The following is a 27,690-nucleotide window of genomic DNA, read 5'->3' on the forward strand; positions in this document are numbered from 1 at the left end:
TATAAATTATTAAGTCCCTGATCATGGTCCTGAGGGAATAAAATGTTAGTGGTGTATTGATTCAGTAAAGAATATACAGAAATCTAATTATCTTTAAATTATTCTCTTGCGCATCAAAATGTTAATGTCATCACTCAGAGTGTAAGAACGAAGATGATGCTCCAGTGGAAGTATAAATATATTTTGATCAAAAATAAAAACTGCCTCTTTAAACCTATATGGGTTTACATTTTAAATGATCCCTCCCAACATTATGTTGTGTCTAAACATCCTGTTTCAACAAAATGATGCTGCTCCTATAGTCAATGTTCAAGTTTCTAAAATAATAATTCACTTTCAGAACAGGATCGCACCACTTGTTAGTGACAAAAAAGGAAATAAAAAGCATGAATCAATTAAATGTTGTCACTGCAAGGTACCTTCTGGTGTATGCCAGTTTCTACTGACATCATTCTGATCTAACTGTCAAGTTACACATTTAGGTGATTAGACAAACTTGTGATTTTTGCAGCAAGTCTGATCCCATCCTGGAGACTTGCAGAGTGAGAGGCAACACAAGCATTGTTTTTGCCAGTCTGTTCCTTCTATATACATTTGAAAATGGCTTGTTGCAGCCATGAGTGAATGCAGGGTGAGGAGGGAGAGGGTACATTCTGGATCACATTTTGATAAAGTGGCAGGACCAGAGTGGGCAGAAGAGGAAGGGAGATGCAGTGCAACTCAGCTGTGACAGAAACAAAAAACAACTATCAATTGATTGTTTGCAAAAATTAATTTTACTAAAAGGGGAGTTTACATTTTTACACGATCATATGCAACACGAGAGTCCTGTAGTAACAGAATCAGGAGGCTTGCTGTCCTCTGGAAAACGAGACAAGCTCTTCTCTTTCCTGCTGAAGCTCTTTCTCTTTCCTCTGCAGCTCTGTCTTTTCCTTCTGCACCTCTTCTCTCTGTCTACTCAAGTCTTTGGCTTCCTCCAGCTGTGCTTTCCTCAGTGACTCGATCTCCTCCCGGTCTGCAGCTGCTTCCCTGGCATTCACTGCACGCAGCTTCTCAAGCAGCTCCCTCTGATGCTCCAGAGCCCGAGCCTCCTCTCTCTGCGCTCTCCTCAGAGCTTCTATCAGCTCCCATTCTCTCCTAAACACACGGTTTTCTCCAGCAGGCGCTTTTGAAACCTTCGATGAACCTGTAAGAAGAGGGAAAGAGAAGGCCACATGTTTAGCTCATTAAAATATTGGATACAGAATAACATCAAAAATAAAAATATGTTTGGAACTTAATATTAATTAACTTTTAACATGTAGCAGATTCATCCACCTTATCTTAGGTGATTACGGGTGCTAATATAGCGATTTGCTTTCCTAAAAATATTGAGAAAATGGCAACACAAGTACTTCAGTGGTTGAGAACATAAGTACTTCATATTGACTTATTTTTCAGTTAGAATATAGAGAACATTTCTAGGGAGAAATATAGCCTTGCTTTTAAAAACTGTATTTTTAAACTCTGGCCATGATGATTGCAAACCTGGCTGATTTTTAAAACCAATTTTATAAAAGCAGGGCTGTTTTTAAGAGATGGGTCTTGTAAAAACATATTTATATATTTAACTTATTCAGCAAGACGCTTTTAAAAAAAAGTCAGAATGAAAAAACATTACCAGAAAACTGTCTCTGCTTCTCTGTCGCCCCAACGGTCTTTGGGGGTGTCGATGTGTCACCATTACCATTTAAGCTCTGTGATGAGCGGGATGGTGGGGGCTGCTTCCCATCTGCTACTAGTTGAGAAAACACCACAGGGTGTCTCTTCGACAAGTGCCGATGCAGGTTGCTGGTGCTGCCGCCTTCAAAGCACTGTAACTTCTTCATGCAAATGCGGCAACGAGCAGCAGCCAAACTGTCCAGATGCTCGTAGTGCCTCCAAATCAAGCTGCGTTTATTCCGTCTATATTTTACAGGGCGGTCGTCACATGCCTCTTCATGTGTTATTTGTTCAGCTGCTTCCAGGATGCCATTAATAGCAGAATTAATACCAGCTTCATTAAGGGTGTCAGAGTCTCCGTTCTCCAGAGCTAAATAAAGAAAAACAAAACATTATAATTAGGGTTGCAACTAACGATTAATTGTTTAGCGTATATCATGTCCGAAAATTGGAAAAATATGCATTACAAGTTCCTAGAGGCCAAATGTGACACCTTCAGAAGAAGGTATTATTTTTTAAATATATATTTCACTTATTCAGCAAGATGCTTTTGAAAAAGAAAGAATGAATTAGACACATAAACAGAAGTGAGCTATAAAACATTACCAGAAAACTTTCTCTGCTTCTCTGTCGCCCCTATGGTCTCTGGAAGTGTCGATGTATCACTATTAGCATTTGAGCTCCGTGATGATTGCTGCCTGTCTGCTACGAGCTGAGAAAACACCTCCGGGTGTCTCTTTGAAATGTGCCGAAGCAGGTTGCTTGTGCTGCCTCCTTCAAAGCTCTGTAACTTCATGCAAATGCGGCAACGAGCAGAAGAAGAACTGTCCATCTCCTCGTAGTGCCTCCAAATCAAGCTGCGTTTCCGTCTACGTTTAACAGGGCGATCATCTGTCGCCTCTTCATCTGTTATTTGTTCTACTGGAGCTCCCTGTGCACCTTCCAGGATGCTATTAATAGCAGCTACATTCACTGAGGGAAGGGTGTCAAAGTCTTCATCCTCCAGAGCCACTTCCACTAAATAAGAGGAAAACAAAAGGTTATTATTAGGGCTGCAACGAACGATTTGTTATTGATTAACATGTTGATATGATTTCTTTTGAACAACTGATTAATTGTTCAGTGTATAAAATGGTAAAAACATTGTAAAAAAACAACAACCAAAAACCCTCTCCGGGAACCATCACCTTACCGTGGTGGAGAGGTTTGTGTGTTCCTATGAACCTGAGAGCTGTGTTGTCTGGAGCCTTGTGCTCCTGGTAGGGTCTCCCAAGGCAAATTGGTCTCAGGCGAGGGGCCAGACTAAGAATGGTTCAAAACGACCTCATGAAAAAAAGGGAAAGAGAAGGAGAGACCCTGCCCGGAGGAAGCCCGGGGCCCCCGTCTGGAGCCAGGCCCAGAGGTAGGGCCCGACAGCGAACGCCTGGTGGCCGGGTTTGCCACAGAGCCCGGTCGGGCACAGCTCAAAGAAGCTACGTGGTGCCTCCCATCCATCCATCCTGTGGGCCCACCACTCACAGGAAGAACCGCTGGGGTCGGGTGCGCTGTCACACAGGTGGCAGTGATGGTCAGTTACCTCGGCGGACCAGACCCGGGCAGCAGAGGCTGGCTCTGGGGACGTGGAACGTCACCTCTCTGTGGGGGAAGGAGCCGGAACTAGTGCGGGAGGTGGAGCGCTACCAGTTGGATCTGGTGGAGCTTACCTCACATTGAACCTGAGTGGGCGATGTTCAAAACCTCTATTGCTGAAGCTGCGGTGAGGAGCTGTGGTATCACCGTCTTAGGTGCCTCAAGGGGCGGTAACCCTCAAACACCGGACCCCGGTGGTCAGGGAAGCCGTTCGACTGAAGAAGGAGTCCTTCCGGGTTATGTTATCTGGGAGGACTCTGGAAACAGTTGGAGGGTACCGACGGACTCGAAGGGCGGCAGCCTCTGCCGTGGCAGAGGCAAAGCAGCGGGTGTGGGAGAAGTTCGGAGAAGCTATGGAGAAGGACTTTCGGTCGGCACCAAGGTGCTTCTGGTAAATCGTCCTGAACCTCAGGAGGGGGAAGCGGGGAACCATCCAAGCTGTTTACAGCAAGGGTGGGACCCTGCTGACTTCGACTAAGAAGGTTATCGGGCGGTGGAAGGAGCACTTTGAGGAACTCCTGAATCCCACTAACATGCCCTCTATGATAGAGGCAGAGCTGGAAGCTGATGGGGGACCATCGTCAATTTCCCTGTTGGAAGTCACTGAGGTAGTCAAACAACTCCACAGTGGCAAAGCCGCAGGGGTTGATGAAATCTGTCCAGAAATGCTGAAGGCTTTGGGTGTTGAGGGGCTGTCTTGGTTGACACGCCTCGTCAACATTGCGTGGAAGTCTGGAACAGTGCCTAGGGGGTGGCAGACCGCGGTGGTGGTTTCCCTATTCAAAAAGGGGGACCAGAGAGTGTGTGCCAACTACAGGGGTATCACACTACCGTATTCCGTCCTGGTTGTGGAACAATGGACCAACTCTTCACTCTCGCAAGGATCCTGGAGGGGGCCTGGGAGTACGCCCAACCGGTCTATATGTGTTTTGTGGATCTGGAGAAGGCGTATGACCGGGTCCCCCGGGTGCTCTTTGCAGATGATGTGGTCCTGATGGCGTCATTGGTCTGTGACCTTCAGTAGTCACTGGATCGGTTCACAGCCGAGTGTGAAGCGGTTGGGATGAGGATCAGCACCTCAAAATCTGAGGCCATGGCTCTCAGCAGGGAATCGGTGGATTGCCTACTCCGGGTAGGGAATGAGCCCTTACCAAGTGAAGGAGTTCAAGTACGTTGGGGTCTTGTTCGCGAGTGAGGGCACGATGGAGCGAGAGATTGGCCGGAGAATCGGAGGCGGTATTGCATTCGCTTTACCGCACCGTTGTGACAAAAAGAGAGCTCAGCCAGAAGGCAAAGCTCTCGATCTTCCGGGCGATCTTTGTTCCTACCCTCAACTGTGGTCATGAAGGCTGGGTCATCACCGAAAGAACGAGATCACGGGTACAAGCAGCCGAAATGGGTTTTCTCAGACGGGTGGCTGGCGTTTGCCTTAGAGATAGGGTGAGAAGCTCAGCCATCCGTGAGAGACTCGGAGTAGAGCCGCTGCTCCTTTGAGTTGAAAGGAGCCAGTTGAGGTGGTTTGGGCATCTAGTAAGGATGCCAACTGGCCGCCTCCATAGGGAGGTGTTCCAGTCACGTCCAGCTGGGAAGAGACCCCGGGGAAGATCCAGGACTCGGTGGAGAGATTATATCTCCTCACTGGCCTGGGAATGCCTCGGGATCTCCCAGTTGGAGCTGGCGGATGTGGCCCAGGAAGGGAAGTTTGGGGTTCCTTACTGGAGCTGCTGCCCCCGCAACTCGACCCCGGATAAGCGGTAGATGATGGATGGATGGACAACAACTAAAAACATAAAACATCAAAAGCTTAATGTGACACCTTCAGATTTATAATGAAAAGCAACAAAGCCTCACATCTGAGAAGCAAATACCTTGCTATGACCTAAACATCTAATCTAAAAAAGTTGGCTTATACATTTTATTTAATTAATTGATTAAATAACAAAAATAATTATTTCAACACTTATGATAACCTGCAGTTTTTCTGAATTCTTATTATTTCAGATGTGATAGAGAAAGATGACAATCTTGCTAAAAAAGACTCAAAGGCATTTTGTCTAACTGTCCTCTCATCATCAATAACGCAATTATAATTACAATATGCTGTGATTGACTGCTACACTACCAAATGTCTATCATAGCTAACGGAGATCATCAGTCATTACAGCAGAAAATAAAACTGTGGCACGTTTTCATTCACATTTGAATCTGTTTTATGATGCACATGGAAGCTAATTGAGTGTAGCGAGACAAAGCAGTGTTGTTTTTCTTCATTAACAGTCAATACAATACCTTTTTCACATTTTGACATGTTGCAATAGGAAAAGCACTGGTGTAAATAAAAACATTATTGATGACTGCTGGATTATTCAGCTAATTTTAATTGTTGTTTTATCACTATTGCGAGTCATAAAAAAGGCATGTTGTGTATTTCCAGAAGCTTGTAAATTATTTAGTTAGATGATTTAGGAAGCATACCGGAACAGAACTGTTCACTGTCCGATTCCATCTTCATGACCGTCGACGGTTAATAAAAAGCCCCAAACGACGCATCTTTTACGGACTGTGGCTAACGTTGGCTCCGGGTCATCATCACCCTGCATCAGACACTTACGTGCCGCTCAAATTCAGCGTTGTATCTGTGAAATTGTTTTAAAAAGAATCAGTTGTTTTCACTATAATGCCGACAGTTAGCATCAGCTAGCAGCTAACTGTTGTGTTTATAAAGTTGCTACACTTTGTTCCGCAATGCATTGCTGCCGCCTACGTCATATCCGGGGCGGGGACTGTTTAAAAAAGAAATGTATTAAATGAATTACATTATATAATAGCTAACAAAATATATATAATTTTGAATGTAATATTTTCACTTAGATGTTCTACAGATTTGTTGTCTGCTTTTGGTTTTGGTCTGTATTTATGGTTGTGCTTAATCCAATACATCAATATATCAAGCATCCTACCAATATTTACAATTGTAAGAGCTATGTAATCTGATGTAGCTATAAATCAAGATGATATATGAATAATGTTGAAACATTGTTAAAGCTTATTTAGAGCCGAGTCAATGAATGAGTTCACAGCAAACCTGCACTTTGAGAACAGACACTGCTAAGTTATTTGCATAAAATGTAAAAGGTTGTTTCCAGCAGGCAGATCCTGTAATCCCCTCAACTGCAGCACAATGCTCCCATGGAAAAACACTGGCTCTATAGAGATGAGGGAGGAGGCATGATGTTATGAATGTGAACATATTGCGTCATATTTTAAAGTGATAATAGGTCAACATTTGCATGCTGCTAGTTCAGTCTACAACACAACTGATCAATAAACTGAAGTCTGACCAAAGACACTAAATGAATACATCTGTATTTATTTAAGGAAATATCTGTCAGGCAGATGAACAGTACAGTTTCCCCAACTTAAATGTAACACATTGTGCTCAAAAAGCCATAATATCAATTAAAACAACACTAAATCTAAACAAGATAAATATCACAACAGAAATTCACAGGCTGAAAACACAAACGGAACAGAATAAACAATGCAAACCTTTGTCCGCACAAAGACATAAATAAATACAAAAACTCTTCCTTATACAGACACACGTTAAATTCATTTTCGCAGTAAGCCGGCTGGTACAAGCACCACACAGCATATTAAATATGTGGCATTTTTATCAGTTATCAGTGCAAAAAACAAAAGAAAAAAGGTGAAAACTCAGTTGGAATGTATTTTAATAGTGGTGGGTTATCGAACATCCTGCAGGCAAATGTGATGTATTTTATAAAGACACTTGATGTAAACTTGATTAATTGTAAAGCACTGTTGTGATAGCGTGAGGTAAGCGTGTGTTGCGTGTATGTATCCTTATTTGCAGATCCTTCATGGGTCTAAGAAGGGGACAGACCAATCAAAAACCAGCACCCTGCTTCTGTATTTACCTCCCGTCTCAGCAGTAGGAGCGTTGTGGTCCAATATTATTCAGCATATTCAGCATTACTATGATGCAGTGAGCGACTATAACAACCGTAAACTTCCTTCTCTTGGTCTGAGCAATTAGAGAGGCACACATTTAAACTCTCGCGCACGTCAGATCCAGTGGTTCTACTCAATGAAAATATCAGTAAGGTTTTAGGATGAAGGGCAGGCTCCACTCTTTTGATTTAAACATCTGTAATAAGTTTAAATACAAAATCTTGTAAAAACATATAAAATTACTTCAATGGTTAACACATGTAAACAAACCTTTTACACACATTTTAAACTAAATTTAGTTGTCAAATATCCTTAGGCTTTGTATCTAAAACTTTTGACACCTAAACAATAAAAGGTCACTGATCTGTAATTTCTAGGACAAGCCTGTTTCTGCTAATGTAAGATTTAATGTGATACTCCACCTAAAATCTATAATCTGAGCATCAAATGTCATCCTTTGTAAACTTGACAGGTAGCTATTAAAAAGGTGGTTGTTTCCTTTTTCAGTCAGTTTGAATGGTTTAGTAGATTGCCAATAGGAAACCACCCTCATTGAAGCTTCTTAAAGTCTGGAAGTAGTATTTCTTTGATAAAATTACTGAACATACTGAATATGTGGATCAGATACTTTCCCCCCCACGATGAAACAGGTCACTATTGAAATCCACTGTAGGAGTCATGAACTCCAGCTCACTATAGCTTCTCCGTCTATGAAGAAGGAAACTTCTTACAGTTTTATAGTTTACAGGATGTGAGTGATACTCAAAAGAAAGATTTAGGATTAAGCATGAATTGAATCACTTATAGCTTATATTACTCAATCCCTGGTATTTTACGTATGCCATGGCATTTCATAACATAAAAGCCTACAAGCCCCTCTTGCAATCTTTAAATGTATGCTTATTATTACACATTCCTAAAATAAAATAAAACTCTGCACAGCTCCATTATTCTTATTCTGAATTTTAAAGAGGATGAGCTCCAATGAGGCAACATTTGAATTTGTCGCCACACTGCAAGCAATGAAAGTGTTTTGTTAGTCAAATCATCCTCATGCTTTCCTATTCACGTTCAAGGTTAACTCTTCCATTTAGAATAAGGTGCTATTCATGTTGGGAATAAATTAACACCAAAATACATCTAAATGTTATGTACAATAGACATTAAAATGTTTTCTCGGTTGGAATGTACACTTAAAATTGGGTTTTAATTTGAGCCAAATTACAAAATTCCCGGCTTGGTTTAGCTCAACAATTGGTCATGACCCAAAATTGGGTTTTTAGAAAAAAGTGCTTGTGCACCAACTTAACAACTTTGTTAGTGCTGATGCTTAGTTTTTAGACCATTTAATATCCAACTCTGGGAAACACTTAAACCACTGATGGTCTGTTGACTTAACTTAAAATAAAATAAAATAAACTACTAAAAGAGGAATATCAGTAAAATACAACAAACTGCATGTTTCCCAAATTACAGACATGTATCCAGACACGCTGTGAAGTGAGGATAAAGGAAATGGTCAGACGGCCACTGAAAGGTTGCTTTTTGACTTTTGCTCTTGGCCAATATTTGACATAGGTGTGGTGCCTTGTTGACAGGTGATGTAGTATATACAGGTGACGAGTATCAACCTTATTAAGCAGGAAATTTGCAGTCATGACTCGATGACTTTAAACTTGAGTGAGAATAAAGACTGTGTCTACTTTTTGGCATGGTAAAGATAAACATGTAAACGGGGCACAGGTAGATTTTGACACAGCTATTATAATATTTTCTGTTGAGAATCAGAATAATGGAGCTGCAGTTAAGAAATTTAGTGTACAAAAAAATCATATCTGTGAGGGATACAAACATCCACAACACAGTTATGTTTTCTAAAGCACAAATATTCTGCTCAAAATGTGAAAATGCAAAAAGTAGTCATGAGTAATGTAAACTGCCTCACCAGCTGAATTAAAGGGAAAACATTCAGAGCCCAGTTTTGTCAGACACATGTAGTAGTTGCACTGGGTTTATAAATACATTTAGTTCTTATTTCTCTGCAGAGCCTCACACAGGTTGTGATTCGGATCTGGCTCCTCACTCATGATCTCAACACACTCCCATTCTCCGCTACAGCTGGACCGTTTCACCGCCTCGACCACCGTCTGCACATACAGACCATCCTCAAATGTCGGTGCCATGGCAACAGGTCCTCGAGCCCATGACCTGCGCTCCTCGTGAGCCTGAAAAGACTGTCTCAGTGCCTTTACCATGGAGCTCAGCCCCTGCAGGTGAGGCAGGGGCATCTCTTTCACCTCTGGCCCCACCCACCCACTGTCGCCTAGCAACAGCTCCTCACCTTTACTCCCATTGCGTTGACCATATAGCTCTGTCCCCCTGGCAATCAGTCTCCCAGTGGATCCGACTACCATAACCTCGTGCACGAATGACCCTGGCATGTTGAAGTTCAGGGTCACGGTGCAACACACGCCACCAGAGCGAGACCCAGTTCCACCCATCAACATTTGGAAGAAGCAAAAATCATCGCTGGTGACGCGGCGGATGCCTCGGATCAAACCATTCTGTTGTACAAAGGTTCGCAGTAAGCCATGAACACGGTGGGCTCGAGCACTGGTTAGGTAACTTAAAAGGTCAATGACGGAAGAGCCGACAGTGTGCAGTCCGCCTCCTCCCATCAGCTCCTCACATGTCCAGCCGTACGACTGATCCAGGAGGCTGGGGCCATACACTCGGACATCACACACCTGCATTTCGCCAACATATCCCTCCACCAGCAGCTGGCGCATTGCCCCAAAAGCTGGCAGGAAGCGCAGGGTGTTACCCATAACGCTTAGCAGCTGTGGGTAGTATCTGGCAGCAGTCACCATCTTGAATGAATCCACAGCAGTTGCAGCTTTCTCACACAGAACATTCTTACCTATACCTGCAGATAGAGAGGGAAAGGAAGGGCTTAACATTATTCAGATAAAAATTAATTCTACGATGGGAGCGGTAAAGTACAATGTGAATACTAGAATTTTACATTTCAAAAGACAAATCACCCACTCCTACATATAAACCATTTTATGATTTCTTGTATTGAAACAGCAACGAAAAAGTGGAAGAACTGATTTCCTTCTATGAATTTATCTTAAATTGGTGATCATCGTGTTCACTTACTATGGTTTTTAATCTGCCTTAAATTAGTAATAAAGCTTTACACACAATTCATTTTCTACCTCCATTTATATCAATGAGGGTAGACAAAATTATAAAAACAGCTCTCAGAATAATGCAATACAATTCGACAGCATCACAAAAGAAACTGCAGCCTCCAAAATAAATGTATTGCAGGGCTGTTGAATTAGACTGCATTTGTTTTAGCTAGGTGTGCCTTTTAAAGTGGCAACTGAGTGTATATAAAATATGATTTGAAGGTGTAGGGTGGACTTGGTGTCTCAGTGCTCGGGCACACTGTGGAGTTGATTGCCTTAAATGCCATTACCGCTCAGGTCTTGGAGATTGGTATGAATAAACAAGTCGTCAACATTCTCCTGCAACGATATGCGATAGCACAGAGGGTGTGTATACATTTTTTTATACAGAGATTGGTCGCCTTCGGTAGCCCTTGGAAGTAGTGCCGTGGATAAATCCTTTGGTGGAGACTTACTCAGGAAGTTGCAACTAAAACAGGAAGTTGAGGTCAACACTCAGGAATTCCATCAGATACAGTATGTTAAAGTTATAGATCTACTCTCCTCTGATGAGAAAATGTGTTAATTATTTTTGCTATAATGTGCTTCTAACAGATGTGAGGTGTGGTGAATTTCAAGTTTTAATCTGTAATGTTTGTTTTGGGGTTTTTTCCCCCCCTCAAATTGCTACGTTCCCGGTGGGAATCCTCAATAATCATATCCCAAGGATAAACCGAGAGACACGTTACAGAAGAATGCGGCCATTTTCAGTTTTCGGGGAGTGCTGTCATTACAGTCAAAAATTTCAAATCGGTTCCAGAGCCGACCTGCCACGCCCAGCTGGGTCAGGTCACATTAGCAGCTTTTATTCGGAGATGATTATAGTGGAAACTGGAATGTAAGACCTGAAGCTGGGCTTATTTGATGGTAATTATTCACATAAGCCAAAAAATTCATAATTCTTTCATGTAAAAGAAAATAAATAACCAATGTTCGCCTTTTTTTTATAGCAATGCTGTATGTTTTATGGCTTGTGATTGAGTGACTGTATGTATGTAGGCTTAGCACAAATGTTTAGTGTAAAACTGCAAGTTATACACTTTTAACATGCCCAAGGTTTTAGGACAGGGCAGCATGACAAAGGTAGTTTTGGTAACAGTGCATGTGTGTTTATGACTTCTTACCCAGTGCTTTGACAGCAATCTGCCTCGTCATTGAGGGTGGAATATAGATGCAAACAAGGTCGACATCTTGGTGCAGCAGGACGTCATCAGATCGGCTGGTGTGAAATGGGATGCCAAGCTCCTTTGCCAAGCAGCACGCTTCCTCTTCACTTCGCCCCCAAACTGCATGAACCTCGAAGCCTTCAGCTTTCAACAACGGGACCAGCACTCGGGCTGTGCTGCCCGTGCCGAATACACCAACTCCTGGCAACATGGCAGTGCCACACACTGCGACCTTACATGTTAACGCATCATCGACATCCCAGCAACCTGCGATTCACTTGCCTGTCAAGTCCTTGACTGTTTCTGGATATTAAAGAGATTTTACTGTACCTGTAAAAATAAAAGAGACTAATGAAGCTATGAGCCATTGAAAAAAAATCAAATATTACACTTTTTTTTCTGTCGTTTCCACACAATACTTAACTTAACTTAAGGTGAGCAATAATGACTGTGGCGTGCATTTAATCACATTCATTGTTCATTCAGCAAAAGCAGTTGAACAAGTTAAGACAATTAATTTATATCCCAATCTTACAATAACTTGTCTCATAGCACAGTATCTATTATTTCTAGTGACTGTATCAACAAACAAGACAAACATGTCCAATGGAGGTGTAGACCAGTTTTACTCATCAGCAGTCTCTGACAGTTACTTGCTTTGTGTCCTGCTACATAGTTAACATGCCATTCCTCAGGTGTTCCACACCCACCGAAAGTCAACGTCACCTCTACTTCTGTAGAGCAACGGATGTCTGTGTGTTTGACCATATCCAGGTTAAACATTTATTCAGTGGCATTTATGTACATAAACGTGCACATAGAAGAGCTGAGTTTATCAAAAGTGTATCTAAATAGCATGGTATATTATATAGTATGTAGCTCAGCTTACCAACTGTCAATTTACCTTTGTTGATTTCCTGATTTAACTGTTATGGATCTGCTAACTATTGTGTAGATTTCGCCCATGTAATTGCTCTTAGTGGGCTTGCACCTGCCCACAGTATTATCTATTCGTGAGAAGAAGAGTGGGCCAAACAGCTCTTTGTCAGCCGAGATCTAATGGGGTTGTGAAAGGAGACTATAAATGTTCTGTCCATTTATAATAGTGTGAATATGTATTTATGAGAGAAGATCTGACGTTAACATTAGAGTAGTGGCTTGCAGGGGCTGACAGTGTGCCTCACTTGTCTCCCTGTAGCCATGACTGTAAAACAACAGACTAATTATGGCGTGTTTGTACCTGCATTACATGTGGAACCTTTGAAAAATAACCTCTGCATTTGTCACACTGCATTACCGCAGGGTGCAAACAGCGTGGCCAAACAAACACATTTACCAGGCTTTCTCTCACAGACACCACTGAAAGTAACCTAGCCTTGCTGCTGTGTTGCTGTCGGTTAATCAGATAACAAAGCCATGCCGCACGAAATTATCGCTGTTAAGATCAAAAGTACTTAGTCAGTAGCCATGTTTTTTTTTTTTTTTAGAATACCACGAACTTACAGGAAGTAGACACTACTTTAAATAATATATAGGCATATCATGGTGGATAGCTACGGTTTACACACACTAACGTTAAGCTAACGTTAGCTAGCACGTTCAGCTAGCCAGCCGCAAAGCGAACCCAAAAAGCTCCTGATAAAAGAAGGTACTTTACAGAGTTGATTTCTAAAGTTAATTCATCTAACTGTTTTTAAACTTGGTATAAAAACAACCCATTATAAATGTAACATTAGCTACCTACTGTATTTAGCAGGACAACATCAACAGCGGTTGAAGGTGCTCCGCCGGGCGCTGCCCAGTTGCTAATGGTAACTTCAGTAGCAACGGCAGGGCTGTGGGGAGGGCCAGAGATACTACTGAAGGATGGAGATGGGTCACCAGCGGAGAATTAGGCAAAAGAAACACCCAGATAAATTTGAAAATATGGCCTTGGCCCTACGAAAATAAACACCAAACACATGTAAAGTCGTTTCCTGTGAAAGATGTTATTTTGTAGATGAAAAAGTTAAGAAGTAAACACAATTTAAATTAACTCATGCTACTAATATAGGTGTGTGCCTGTGAAGTGAGCGCATTCTACGATGGGGTGGTTTCCCATAATTCAGTATGCTCGCCTGCACTCTGACTGAACAGACCTCCCTTGAAAAGTAATTTACAAAGTTTTTCCCCCAATAATTTTACATAGTATTTCTACAAGTTACCTTTTAAGAAGTTATGATAATGTTATTTTACAGTTTGTAATGCATATATTATCCGTCACTGTCAATCCAGCCCATTTATGTATATCCTTCAGTATTTATTTATTTGTACTATTTCAATTGTTTACAATTTACAGAACACTTGACTTGTATATAGACATTTTATTTTTACAATATTGTTGGTCATTGGTGCTTTAATAAAAATATATTCATATATATTAAATTTCCTTCGGAAACAAGTTTCATTTTCTTTATTATCATATGCAAAATAATTATGAATCTTTGATCTCAGGCTCCTTCCAACAATACTCATTAAATATGTATATAAAAGACAATTGTGCAAGAAAAAGCAAAATGATAATCTAAGGGATAAATAGTCAAAGTTAAAATATAGAGCTAAAATATAAACATAAAGTATATAATAAAGTAATATACATTTGTGGTAGATAGTAGGCTATTTCAAATGAATAAACTGAATGTAAACAGAAATGTAGTAAATGTATATCATGCACAGTGAGAAGTAATACATAGTATATATATGTGTATATATATATATATATATATATATATATATATATATATATATATATATATATATATATATATATACATACACAAAGTTGTAAACAATGTGTAAAACAGAAAGTTTACTATACTAGTAGGCCTATATTGATTGACATGTGGGTGTGCATATCCGTAAATAAACCAGTTTTATTATGCATGTAAAATAATATCTGCTTTAATGTAAGCAGATAATTGTAAACCATTCCAGTTAAACCAACCAGTTTATTGAAAAACATCTGCATTATTATCATTCATGGATATGTTCTAAATGCTGTCATCATTTTCTGTGTGCTTGTGTTATAACTAAATAAAAAGATTTGGACATGGTAAAGAAATAAAGCCTCCTCTTTTCTTTTCCCCCCAAACTTCTTTAATTTAATCATCATAAAATGATTTTTTTTTAAACACAAAGACGAAAACGGGTGCATAAACATTCAAAAGGTTGTTGCATTGTAGATAACCATAGTCCTGATGGCTTTCTTTTTTCTTTTCTTTTTATATATCTCTTTATTTTTTTAAGTAAAACATGCAACACTAGAATTACTTCCCCCATCACCTTAAGGAAATGCAATGAGTCTGTACTGAATACTTTCTGATTTAAAAAGTGCAGTTTCATTTCATGCAACTGGTGAATATTTGGTTTCCTTTGAGACCATTTATAGATATAAACCATACAATATAAAATGAGAAGATTTAAAATAAAGACACAACTTCTGTCCAGATACTTGTAATTTGTAAAGAACAACATCATTATTTCTGCAAAATCAATCAATCCAGAAGATTTTAACAAGGGTTACCACACACTGACCAGCAGGGGCGCTCGTTTACTAACGGACCTCGACAGGAAGCGCAAAGCATTCTGGGACTTTTAGTTCTCAGCGGAGGACGGTTGGCTTGATAACACCGCGAAGAACCAAACAAGACATTTACCACCGAAAATAAAACATCAGCAACGAATTTAGCATAAGTACACGCTCTGCATACTTCGAGTCCGGATAAATGCAGGTGGATTCAGTCGTCGTAAGAAGAAATGCGCCTCACTTTTGGTGGAAAATAAACAGGAAGTTGTTAGCGTTGTGGGACGTGTAGTTCCGCTTGTAGGCCACTGAGCTTGATTACAACGCGTAGAATAAAGAAACAACAATTAAATAACCTAAACTTCATCCTAAAACCGTGCATTTAGCCTCGGTGTTGTAGTAAACATGCCCGGTTTCACGTGCTGTGTCCCTGGCTGCTACAACAACTCGCACCGGGACCGGGACCTGCGCTTCTACACATTTCCCAAAGACAGCACACTGAGGGAGCAGTGGCTGAGGAACATCTCCCGGGCCGGGGTCAGCGGCTGCTTCAGCACCTTCCAGCCCACCACAGGACACCGAGTCTGCAGCGTGCATTTCGCCGGCGGGAGGAAGACCTACACCATCCGAGTACCTTCCCTCTTCCCTCTGCGGGGGGTCAATGAGCGCAGGAGTCGGCGGGGCAGAGGTAGGAAAGTGTCAGCGTCGGTTCCTGCCGCCGCCGCTGCAGCGACCTCCGGGATTGTGCACAGCAGTGTCCTGGGCAACACGGCTGCAGAGGGAGCTGAGGGCAATGCCGGCGGCGAGGCGAGCGATGACAGCACCATCACCGTGGTTCAGATAGGCCAAAACGGGGAGTACCTGGGCACGGCGCGACTGCCTGCCCAGTCAGAGGGGACTTGTTACGCCGCACCGGTCAGTAACACCGACGAGTTTATCGCTGACGACTCATCGGGCGAAACTGTGCACCAGGCGGCCGTGCAGTACGTCAGTGTTACCAGCAGCCCGCTGGACCACTCGTACTCGCTGACCACCGGCACCACGTCGGCCGAGCTGCTGCGGAAACTGAACGAGCAGCGGGACATCATCGCACTGATGGAGGTGAAGATGAAGGAGATGAAGGCGACCATCCGCCAGCTCCGGGTCGCTGAGGCCAAGTTGCAGGAGGAGGTGCGGGAGCGGGACCGGATGCTGTACGGAAACTCGGTGGCTTTTAACGTCCGGAAGAAAATTTGATGTGTGAACATCACCGGAGACGACCCGTTACAGAGACAGACTAACGGAGACGACACCGAGGGGGTTAAAGAGATCCAGCCCTATTTTGTATAAAACTACGAGCGATGACAATTTATTTTCAACAAGTAGAGCTGATTTTTCATAGGCCTGAGGTAAAAAAGTTGTCTGGCTAGTTCATGTAGCTTATGTTAATAACACCTTCGTTAATTACTTAGAAACATGCACGGTCACTATTGGCCTGTGGCCCAACCAGGGTCAATAATACACATTTGATTAATTCAAGCAGACTCATAGCGTGCACAGACTGACAAGTTAGGCAGGCTTTTACATTTATAATGGAAGAGGAAGTTGCTCAAAACTGCCTAGTTACATAGAAAGTTTTTCTTTTAAAGATTTCTCTTACAATGTTTTTATTTCCTTACTGAATTTAAAGTCTTATAATAGATTAGCAGAGATGAAGCATCAATAACAAAACACTATTCTTTGCACACTAAGGTGTTAAAATAATAATAAATAATAAAACTACCATGAATTTATCTGGGTTGCTTTTAAAGGTAGTACGTTTTCCTATAATTGTTGTTGCTATAAGACATTTGAGCAACAGAAAACAGACTTAAAGGAATTCATTAAAACTTGAAGGGCATTCAAATTAAGTAACCTTAATAGATTATGTTTTCTGAAGACATGCATTAAGTTACATTTGCGCAACCTTTTTGTTTTTAGGAAATCTTAAGAGAAGTAAAAAGAAAAACATTTTCTCTAGCTACTTTATGCAACATGAACACGTGTTTGTCTGCCCCCGAGGTTATTCTATGAAGCAGACCTGCTTGTTTTAGTGTGATTCATGTGTGCTATGTTTCTCCATACAGAAGTTTAGTGGCTGCGTTTCTCTGTCCTGTCATGAGTGTTTTATGCACAGGATGTTGCATACATTTCAGATTTTTGAACTTGGTCTGACAGCTATATGCTACTATCATTTTGAAGTAAATTTCTTTTTGAAATAGTTTTGATTCACGCTGAATAATTTCCCGATTTCATGAAATGTGTCCTGATTTTGTCCCGGCAGTGTCACAGTAACAAAGTTGTTGGTTTAACCTTCAAGTTGAGAAAGTATTTTTTAACTCAACCCACCTGGGTTGCAGTCACCTGTTTTTCTTTTCCGTGGTACTAAGTTGTCGAAAAAGTAAAACAATTTGCATCATATCTGATAAATCCTCAATCATAAAGACTTGGGATGGGAACGAAACAAGAACTCAAAACATCTGATCTCAACGTTGCTGGCCTCTTTTCTAGACCGGCTGGGTGCTTAAAACCTCAGTCGACATTAACTCTGAAGGTTAAGAGAGCGTCCCGGTGAAGATGTTTCCTTATTAAGATGAATGTGATGGATCTGATGAAGTGTGTTTCTTCTGAACCATTTTGGAAAAATAAATTGTACTTGAAGTTACTACAAGAAAAAGGCAGGTTACTCCTGTTCAGGTTTTAGTGAGGATTGTTATCTTTATTATGGATTCATGCAGGGGTTATTATAGCAGATTAATTAATGAATGAATTGCTTGGGCCATAAAATAACCAAAAAATGGTTGTTACAAGCTACCAGAAGATAAAAATACATCCTCAGATTGCTTCTTTTGGTCGACAGTGGGATAGTTTTTAAAGAATCAAATTGGAGAAACAATATCCAGCAAGAGATTAGAAATATTTACTTTAATAAATCACATATGACAGTTAATTGTTTGTCAAAAAATATATGGATTTTTTTCTGTGAGCATCATCTTACTAATCATTTCAGTGAGTGTACCACTACAGTGTGATATACATGATTGTTTATGTTTGAATCTTTAATGGGTTGATAGATTTGAGTTGAAACAAGGGGTGACATGTGTCAGATGTTGCAGCATGATTTTCACCCTCTAGATGGCGATGGCATAAAAGCTTGATGAGCAGGAGGTGTAGCTCCTGCCTATATGGCCTAATTTGCTTTATCTGTCTGTGTGTGTCAGCAGCCTGGATGGTCATTTGCTTAATTGTTACTCATATTAACAACAACAGTGAAATGTTGAACATCTTATTGTGATTGTAAAACTGTAATGCAGTTATCCAATCCGATCTTAAAATCCGTCCTTTTGAGCCCCTGCCGTAATAATGTGTCACATGAAACAGAGAAAGAGGAAGAGACAGATGAATGGACAGACAGAGAGCATTGGAGAGAGCGAGGATCCAGATCCTAATCTCATCTGGATTTTTTTTTTTTTTTACTCCCAACAGTGTTGCATAATGCCTTAATCCAGCGCTGTCGATCAAATTTACACAACTCCATCTTCCTTTTCTATGGCTGCTGCCATTTACCAAAGCTGTCTTTACATTCAGGCCAAACAACAGCTTCTCATGTCAGATTTTTGGTTGTTTGAGAGTAATTATGGAACAGCTCTACTAGTTATATTTTGAAAATGTTGTACAAGGAACACTTTAAAATATGTTTCAACAAGGACATGTGTAATGCTTCACATGCCTTTTGGAATTATATCTTTATCAGATATGTCTGTTAAACTGTTAAACTGTTCACTCAAAGCATTTAGTGGGTGTTTAATCTTGCTGAGCTCACTGTGCATGACCATGAGCAGTAAGAGGCATCCATGTGCCTCGGACAGCAGAGAGTCTGCAGGATTTATCTAACGACTCTTTCAGGTGAGTCTTCTGATTGCCTGCTGTGCAAACCTTCAGTCTTGCCATCTTATAGGTAATTGCGGGCTTAATTAAGGTAATCATTTGCGGTTTTGTTTTTACATCTCACTTTACTTTCCCACTTAGTTCAACTGCATATATAGAAATATATAAAAACATTTTTTATTGGTTTTTTTGTGGACCCCAATGCCAGCGATTTGACAAAGTTTCAAGTTTGTATTACATTATTTTATTTGATGTTTTATTGCATTTGTTTGACAGGAACAATACATCTATGCTTTGTTACATTTATTTTTATTTAGCCTTTATTTATACAGGTAAAAGACACAGGGTCTCATTCTCAAGAGAGACCTGATCAGATGGTAACTACCATACAAAGTTACAACTGACGCAGTGAAACGCCTTCTAGCTGTAGCTAATTGGCAGACCCTGCCCCTGGTTAGGCTTTTAGGAATTAAAAACACATAATACAACTACAGGCATAGTAACTAACAATAAAACAGACATAGACAAACAACCACTACAAACAGTAATTAAAACAACAATTAAGAACAATGACTAAAACACGTCTGAAAGGATATTAACTAAAATATGACACTAAAGCAGTGGTTACCAAACCTATTCTTCAAAGGATCGCTGTTTCTATCATGGAAGTAAACTGAAGACCCGTGACATATTTTATGGATTTTTCACATTATATTCAATGCACAACAATGAGAGTAAGGAGCAACTGATAAACTGTACAATTAACCCAAATAGTGAACGCAATAACTGCAGGAATCTGTGCAACGAGTGATTTAGATGACGTTTGAGCAGATTATTTCCTGTGAATATTGTATCAGAGATATTTTCCTATTCTTTTTTTAATACAATTCTCTGTCTGTATTACGTCTTTTATTAATATTAATAAGGTACATTTTTTTTGTTTTACAACTTCAATGTTTTCTTCCCTCTAACAGTTATCCATTGTTCTATTAGTTCATTGATCGTTTTAACTGTGTACTTTTCAAATGCCGGACAAGGCTGTTAACCAGAGAGGGAAGACTGTGAATATAGCAGCTTGTGTGCAGTTCTTCACTGTGCCCTCATCCTGTGAATAAATAAATAAAAATCTTAAATAATAATCCAAACTAAATGTTGTCTCACCCCCTTTAAAATCAAGAACCCAGGTTGAGAACCACTGCACTAAAGTATGAGGCCAGGGGCGTCACACAGGACATCCTGAGCATATGGTGGCATCAACAAAGTCCTGACAGCTCAAACATCTCAAACATCAACAAAAAAAAGCAGATGTGTTCAGGAAGACTCACAGCTAGAATTTCTGCCAAATTCACCATGATGTATTGATTTGGGGAAGCGGCTTTAGATACAGACTGCATTACATATGCAGTTAATGGTTGTTTTAAACCGCAGATTAACAATGGGTTACCATTCCTCCTCTGTCAGTATGCAGATGTGAACTAAGACTTATACTAATGCACGTAGTGGGAGCCATCTGTGGGGCGTAGCGGGGGATTTGTAGGCCGAGAGGAAGAGGAGGGGGATGCAAGACAGACGCAAGTAAGAAAAGTTGCTAACAAGGGTCTGCATGTCTAGTTTTTAGTACATACGCTCTTTAATAACCCCTCATGACCCACATAGCTGTGGAGGATTCTCACATGGGTTGCTGCTATTCTCAGAGGGCGCTCTGTGTCTGTGTTGGACTCCCAGGTGAGATGGGTTCTCTTATCCTCACTGGGACGTCATCCATCTGTCCGCATGAAAAAGAAAATCCTCCTGACATTTCTGATTCCTTCTACTGTCATTTGTGAAAAAGTCCTTGTTCATTAGTAAAATCAGGTTTTTGCAGTAGGTAAATGTGTGCGAACAAGGCAGAGATGGTAATACTTAATGATGTACAGTATATAATTTATTTGTGTTTCAAATAAATGTTCTAAATACTAAAGACCGGAAATGAGAAGACTGTAATCCAGTGTGCTGCCATTGGTCTGCTGCTTCCAACCTCTCGCCTTTTGCCCCTCCCCACACACAAACACACACACACACACACACACACACACACACACACACACACACACACACACACACACACACACACACACACACACACACACACACACACACACACACACACACACACACAGCATCCTCTTACTTCCTTTGATACTTTGGTCCCTTTCACTGTTAATCCAGTCGGGTTGTGCTTCTGTGCATTTCTGTACTTTTGCAATTTGATGAATTCCCAACGGATGGCAGAACACATCACATTTTAAAGCAGCAACATTTAATTCTTCAGACTTACAGTCGGTGGGAGCTTCACATCAGAGCCTCTGGTTCAGAGGCGGATCTCAGCTTTACGGGAGTCGTGGAACGAATGATGAAGTCCAAACCAGGCATGGCGACTATGCTGCTGCCCATCGCTCTCTTCTTCAGTAAGGATGTTTCTTTAATTGTTGTCTGACTGTGTTGACTATGTGCATTTAAGTCTTCTGGAAAAAGTTTCTAAGTGTTGAGTTTGCTCTTGCCTGTCCTATGTCGTAGCACTCTTACTGGTTTTACAGTTTCCCCTGATGTGTTTGTTTGTGCACGTATACGTTCTGAAAATTTCAGCAGCTTTGTCAGAAAAACCTAAAAGTAGTTAAAGAGAAATGGCTGATAAAAGATATTCCATTCAGCTTGGTCTGAAATAGATGAGAGGTTTTACAAATGCACTTACCTTAATGAAATGCTCACTGTCCCCTCATGTACTGATTGTCTCTCTCCTCCTGCTGTGTGCATGTGTGTGTATGCATTTGGTGTACAACATCTTGTATTTAGATGTGAATTCTACGATCTATTGTTTTTTTAGGGTATTTTGAGTTTGCTTTTCAAGTAAGATTAATTTTCACAGGAAAAACAACACTTTTTATGAATGAAAAGTTGTGACATTAATATCAATGACTTTTGCATTTCCTAAAGAGAATAAAAAAATATTGTGCAGTAAGATCATGCTAAAAATGATTGTGGGATAAACGGTAAATTACATATCATGATACATTAAAGACAAATAACTTTAACAGTGTGCATTCATACATGATTAATAAACTCCCGGGGCAGGAACCAGGACAGCCAGATCTTGGTAAATCTAACTAAGTTAAAGATAGCTACAGTGGATCTTATAAATTACCCATTAATATATTAATGCTTCAGCCCACATTGATACATTTGAAAATGGTGTTCTTCAAACGTTGTGGCCGCTGTTTGGGGAAGGCAAAGAGAGTGTAAAGTGAGCAATGTTTACAGATGCTGCATCAAAAGACAAACTAAAGGTACAAGGCGGATAAAAGATATGCACATATGTACTGATAGCTACCAATACATGTGTGACTTCTGCTAATAGTTGACAAAAGTCTCAAGATTCATAAAGAAATTAATATCCATGGTTTTAGAGAGGTGTAATATTCAAAGTTGCCCATATTCAGTTTCTGAACTGTCTTGTTTTGTCAGTCCAAAACCCAAAGATGTTAAGTTTAATATGATATAAAACAGAGAAAAGCAGAAAATCTCCATATTTGAAAGGCTGTTCGCAGCATTTCTTGACATTATTTGCATGAAAGATTGACAACTCGCCTCCACACCCTCATTGACTGATCGTGCTGATGCACAAATGTCCTCCATTGCAAATCAATGTTTAGATATTCCACTCAAACCTTGAGTCACACCTTTTTTAAGGAACATTTTGGTGACTCAACTAAAATTAGGCTCAGCGGATCGTGTTATGTATGAGCTGATCAATGCACTCAGACAGTTTATTCAATGTTTTGTAGTCCTACATTAAATTTGGCTTCGAGGTTGTATAATCCCTCCAGATGAATGGAATTCAACATATTTCTATATTTGTTTGATCCATTTTAGCACCAGATGGATAATTGTTTCTATAAACATAAACATTGTCTTTCACTCGACCCAAATAATCTACTGGTTTTATTTCTCTCTCATCCCTATATACACATTAATTTACTTATACTCATTTTGATAATATTACCTCTATATAGTATATAACTTTTCTCTTGTCTCTTGCTCTCCACTAGGCCTGGTCCCTGTGAGTTTCGGAGCAGCAATTCCTATTTCATGTGGTTCCATCTACAAGAGTTTTGCTCAGTGTTTACTCACACTAGGAGACAGTTTGGTGGAAACACAGAAAGACCAAAACACGCAGGACATTGATGCAATCTGCAGGTGTGTATCTGTCCATCACTATGGTATCAACTAACCATCCTGTAACACTTTGTCTGTCTTGATACAACTTGTCTACAAGTTATAATCCTTAAAGCTGCTCTAATAATAGTCGGCACCACTATTTTCATGTATATTTGCACTGACATTCATGGTTGTTCCCAGAAGATGAATCTTACTCATTTTTAGAGGGGATCCTATTGTGTCTGACCAGTTTAATAAATAATAATAACAATAATAAATATTACCCAGTTCAAAAAAAATTAAAACAAAGATTAAAACCACTGGTTATCATTTTATTTTATTTGAAAGGAAGAAAAATGTACAAAAACAATTGTTACATTTGTGATTTTCTGACCCGGCAGAGAACAATAAAGAGTCTGGCTGGTTCTGTGAATAAAGTTTCATTCAAACTCTTGTTTGGTTTTGAGCCACAAAACCATCCAGAATGTTTCATTGCTGCATGTCATACTATTAAAAACTAATGTTCCATGTGGGTCAGATTTTACCATATTTTTAATGATTTGAGGATTTGGTTTGATGAGATTTTTAACATCAAGGTAAATTTGGACTTTGGACCACAAACAAAAAAGTAGACATTGTGGTTATGAATGGATAACAAGTTAATTATGAAGTAAAACACCATCTTGGGTAAAAATAATTGTTTTTTTAGTGTTTAGTGATTTCACCTGCGAACGCAACAGGCAGGTCCCTTTCTGACGCAATACGACCTGACCTAATAAGGGTTAAGTAAACTCATCAGGAGGTTATATGTGGAGCTGGGGAACAAAGGAACACAGGAATGACCCCATTTTAGTGATCGCCTGACTTTTCCTTTAGTTCTACTAAGAGGTTGACATTTTTGGATTTTAGTGAAATGTCTCAACAAATATTGGATGGATAGCGATGAAATACCTGAAAAACAATTTAAATTCAACCTCAGCTGTTTCTTCTAGCCAATTAGCGATACGCTGGTGAACATGATAAACTATACCTGCATAGCATCAGTATGTTAGCATTGTCATTGAGCGCATGTTAGCATGCTGGTGTTAGCATTCAGCTCGAAGCACCTAGTACAGCTTCACAAGGCTGTAGACTCTTAGTCTTGTTGTTCTCACAGTGGATGTAACGTGTGCTCGTAGTGACGACCCCACAAAGATCATCACCTGACTGCAGTACAGAGGGTTACAGAGGTTTATGTCCCGCAACTCAACCCTGTCTCCTTCACATACAACTAAACTGCGTTCTCAATTATGTTTAGAGGGAAATCTTTCTCGGTTTCCGGTTCTAGTTTCAAGCCTGTGGTTAATGTGGTACATTTGAAACAAAAAAGGCAACAAAACTACTTGGTTAGGATTAGTACAACATCATGGTTTGGCTTAAAACAAATATGCTACATTATTTAAGTTACAGCCCCGTGTTTGTTTGACCCATCCATCCTCTTTAACGTCCTCTGTATGCGGACTTGGAGTATTATTAGAAATGCATTGGGGATGTATCAAAATGCTTTATTTAAATGTAAACCTGAATCACCATTAACCACAGGTGTTCAAATAAACAAGGGCTAAAAAGCTACGGATTTTAACTTAAAAAATTAACTTAACACCAGACTGGAAAGTCTGTTCTGTTGGACGAGGTCAGAATGGTGCTTCGTTGAAACCACAGCTAACAGGGATGTCACAGGGTCCTTCGGTACAGCTGTAAGTGTAATTACATATTTTGAACATGATACATTTAACATTGAATTTATGCTAAACTTATTGATTATATATGGTAAATCTTACATACGTAAATGTAAAACAACAAAAGTGACCCCCAATTTCATTGGATCTTTATGGGAATTTAAAGCATACATTAAAACTATTAAAATGTTATATATTTAAAAAAAAGTGATAAAACTCTCAAATGTTATGATGACATCTTTAAAGAAGAATAATGTAATTTTAATAATTTGATTATTATGTATCATGTATTTGATGAGTACATGTTTTTTAATAAAACAAAACTGCAGCAATGTGAAGGTGAAGATGTGCTCAGGTGTTACCTGTATGTCCTTTCATCATTGTATTATTGTATCTTTATCTTACTGCAGTCATTACATTTCTACACTGACATTTCCTCATGTCCTCGTTCCTTGAAGGTCCTGGAATGCGTTCCATGTTTGTGCCAACTCAGCTCTGGCCGGCTGTCCTGGAGAAGCAGCAGCCGTCTGGGAGTCTCTAAGACAAGAATCCAGGAAGACGCAGTTCTCCGGAAACCTTTACGACATGTGTGCCAGCCGCAGCACCCTCCCTCCCAGCACTATGCCTGCACCCCAGGGCCCTCCCACCTCCGACCAAACCAACCAGGAAACACTGAAAGGGCAATCAAACAAGCACAGTGCCACCTTCAGCACACTGTTGTTCCCTGTATGCAGCACCTTACTACTACTGCTCAGGAGTTAGTGAAAGGAATACTTAACCCACAAAATGATCATGTTATATCAAATACTCACCACGTATAACCTTGAATATTTGAAAAAAACATTGTTTTTCCACTGTAAACTAAGAATCAAAACAAAGAAAAGTCTTAATGAATCGAAGTAAATGGGGACCGTGTTAAACAACACCAACATCTAAAAACATCTGTGTACAAACTCTCACACTAATCGTGCAGGATAATCCAAGTCTAATCTATCCAGTCTAGCTGCTCACTGCTTCCCAAGCACAAGCATTTTCGCTAAAAAAAGACTTTTTAAACACTTCTGCATAGACAGTCTCACGCTTGTGCAGATGCACTACTCATCCGTGCAAGTCTGGACAAGTCTGAAGTGTTTTAAATAGTAAAGTTTTAGGGAATATTCATGTGTTTGGGAAGTAGTGAGCATACACTTTATTAAATGAGACTTGGATCATAATGCAAGAGTTGTGTGAGAGTTTTTAAACAGATGTTTTGATATAGTTTTGCTGTTGTTGAACGCGGCCCCCATTCACTTAAATTCATCGAGACTTTTCTCTGTTTTTTGATTCTTGGTTCACCGTGGAGGCACGTGAGGAAAACAACAGTTTCTTCAAGGATTCAAAGTAACACTGGGGGATTAATTTATATACAAATTGTCATTGTGTGAGTGAAGTATTCCTTTAAACTATCTAAGTCTTTTAATAAGACAGCTGATCGTCAGCGTCCTGCTCCCCATGTAATCCAAACACGAGGGAAAACACTCTTAACAAGTCAGGCTCATCATGATTACATATGGATCAACAACGGGATCAAAATGAAATAAATGGTTCAGTGTTTCTTAACTGGACAAGGTGGAACATCTATTTAGATATTTATTACATAACATGTTGAGATTATCACATGTTTGTTGCTTTCAATCTGACATAAATATTTAAATGAAGCATTTCCAAACCACCATGTGATTTCTATCACTACTGCAGAACATCAGTAATGCCGCATGATTTTTGTTTTAGGACAAAAGAGATTTTAAGAGAGGCCAGGTGTTCAGATTGTGATCCTATCAGGTGTGATCCAGAGCAGAGTATTATTGCAGGGTGCAAAACTGTGTTGTTGTGCAGCTTAATTCATCACCCTGTCTGACCAGTTTAATATCAGAACCTTAGATTTCTGTGTCGGAGCATCCTTTGCATTATGTGCATGATGTTGCAAAAATATTGTTGCTTGTTTAAACTGTGACATTTCCTTTGACCTCTCAGTGGTTTTCCTTCTTTAAGCAGTTATATGTTGCTTTTTCTAGTCTGAACAGTTGCGTACAGTAAAGTTTCACTTCAATTAATTCAGTAACTTTATGTATCCAAAGACAAAATATTACAGAACATATTTAAAAAGTACAACAGGTACATGCTAACAGCATAAATTGGTGGTGGAAATAGGGAGTGGGAAGTTTCCCAAGGTTCATCCTTAAAACATTAACAGTTGCTGTAATGTTATTTAATGTTGTATAACTTTTCTTTGATACTAAGCTGATATGCAATCACAGATTTAATTTTATTTACTTATTTTCACGTTACCAATGTATTTGCTGTATGCGACATGACTTTTTGTATCACTCGGATTTTTAACCCAACAAAAACCTAAATTAAAGGTATCCTTTATGCTCGCAAACAAAACACAGTTATTTTCCTTAAATCACAACTATTTATTTTCTTGAAGTCATTGGTTTTTGTGTCAGTTGTGTGTGTGTGTGTGTGTGTGTGTGTGTGTGTGTGTGTGTGTGTGTGTGTGTGTGTGTGATCTTAATACTCTTAAGCTGTTTCATAACAGCAGAATGATGAGTAGATTAATC

General features: G+C 39.9%; 4 protein-coding genes across 5 annotated transcripts; 2 read left to right on the plus strand and 2 right to left on the minus strand.

Moving 5' to 3' along the window:
* Positions 1–753: 753 nt before the first annotated feature.
* LOC115024068 (uncharacterized) lies at positions 754–6,080 on the minus strand. 2 transcript variants are annotated; one of them, XM_029455468.1, is made up of 4 exons: positions 5,806–6,080; positions 2,308–2,718; positions 1,727–2,071; positions 754–1,186 (listed from the first exon to the last, which is right to left on the minus strand). In XM_029455468.1, exons 1-4 carry the CDS (start codon positions 5,840–5,842, stop codon positions 843–845), a joined length of 1,137 nt encoding a protein of 378 aa, XP_029311328.1. In that variant the 5' UTR covers positions 5,843–6,080; the 3' UTR covers positions 754–842. The 2 variants fall into 2 exon arrangements, with proteins under 2 accessions (XP_029311328.1, XP_029311321.1); XM_029455461.1 differs by having other exon boundaries at positions 1,661–2,071.
* Positions 6,081–6,677: 597 nt separating this feature from the next.
* gfod2 (glucose-fructose oxidoreductase domain containing 2) lies at positions 6,678–13,603 on the minus strand. Its single transcript, XM_029427108.1, has 3 exons — positions 13,452–13,603; positions 11,666–12,037; positions 6,678–10,231 (listed from the first exon to the last, which is right to left on the minus strand). The coding sequence occupies exons 2-3, from the start codon at positions 11,916–11,918 to the stop codon at positions 9,330–9,332; spliced, it is 1,155 nt and encodes a 384-aa protein (XP_029282968.1). The 5' UTR covers positions 11,919–12,037; positions 13,452–13,603; the 3' UTR covers positions 6,678–9,329.
* Positions 13,604–15,302: 1,699 nt separating this feature from the next.
* On the plus strand, positions 15,303–18,237 carry thap11 (THAP domain containing 11). The gene has a single exon (XM_029428081.1). It carries the CDS (start codon positions 15,675–15,677, stop codon positions 16,503–16,505), a length of 831 nt encoding a protein of 276 aa, XP_029283941.1. The 5' UTR covers positions 15,303–15,674; the 3' UTR covers positions 16,506–18,237.
* A 3,135-nt stretch (positions 18,238–21,372) lies between these two features.
* Positions 21,373–27,508, plus strand: nrn1lb (neuritin 1-like b). The gene is made up of 3 exons (XM_029426386.1): positions 21,373–21,622; positions 23,261–23,408; positions 25,546–27,508. The coding sequence occupies exons 1-3, from the start codon at positions 21,565–21,567 to the stop codon at positions 25,847–25,849; spliced, it is 510 nt and encodes a 169-aa protein (XP_029282246.1). The 5' UTR covers positions 21,373–21,564; the 3' UTR covers positions 25,850–27,508.
* Positions 27,509–27,690: the final 182 nt, after the last annotated feature.

Source organism: Cottoperca gobio, chromosome 3, assembly GCF_900634415.1.
Source record: "Cottoperca gobio chromosome 3, fCotGob3.1, whole genome shotgun sequence".
In the NCBI taxonomy this organism is placed as follows: Eukaryota; Metazoa; Chordata; class Actinopteri; order Perciformes; family Bovichtidae; genus Cottoperca; species Cottoperca gobio.

Excerpts from the sequence above, each read along its gene's own strand:
- nrn1lb (XM_029426386.1), top strand. The coding sequence starts at position 21,565 with ATGATGAAGTCCAAACCAGGCATGGCGACTATGCTGCTGCCCATCGCT. Across the intron at positions 21,623-23,260 it reads GCCCATCGCTCTCTTCTTCA|GCCTGGTCCCTGTGAGTTTC; the intron begins GTAAGGATGTTT and ends GCTCTCCACTAG. Across the intron at positions 23,409-25,545 it reads GACATTGATGCAATCTGCAG|GTCCTGGAATGCGTTCCATG; the intron begins GTGTGTATCTGT and ends CGTTCCTTGAAG.
- thap11 (XM_029428081.1), top strand. The coding sequence starts at position 15,675 with ATGCCCGGTTTCACGTGCTGTGTCCCTGGCTGCTACAACAACTCGCAC.
- LOC115024068 (XM_029455461.1), bottom strand. The coding sequence starts at position 5,842 with ATGAAGATGGAATCGGACAGTGAACAGTTCTGTTCCG. Across the intron at positions 2,719-5,805 it reads CAGTGAACAGTTCTGTTCCG|TGGAAGTGGCTCTGGAGGAT; the intron begins GTATGCTTCCTA and ends CCTCTTATTTAG. Across the intron at positions 2,072-2,307 it reads GAAGCAGAGAAAGTTTTCTG|CTCTGGAGAACGGAGACTCT; the intron begins GTAATGTTTTAT and ends TTCTTTATTTAG.
- gfod2 (XM_029427108.1), bottom strand. The coding sequence starts at position 11,918 with ATGTTGCCAGGAGTTGGTGTATTCGGCACGGGCAGCACAGCCCGAGTG. Across the intron at positions 10,232-11,665 it reads GATTGCTGTCAAAGCACTGG|GTATAGGTAAGAATGTTCTG; the intron begins GTAAGAAGTCAT and ends CTCTATCTGCAG.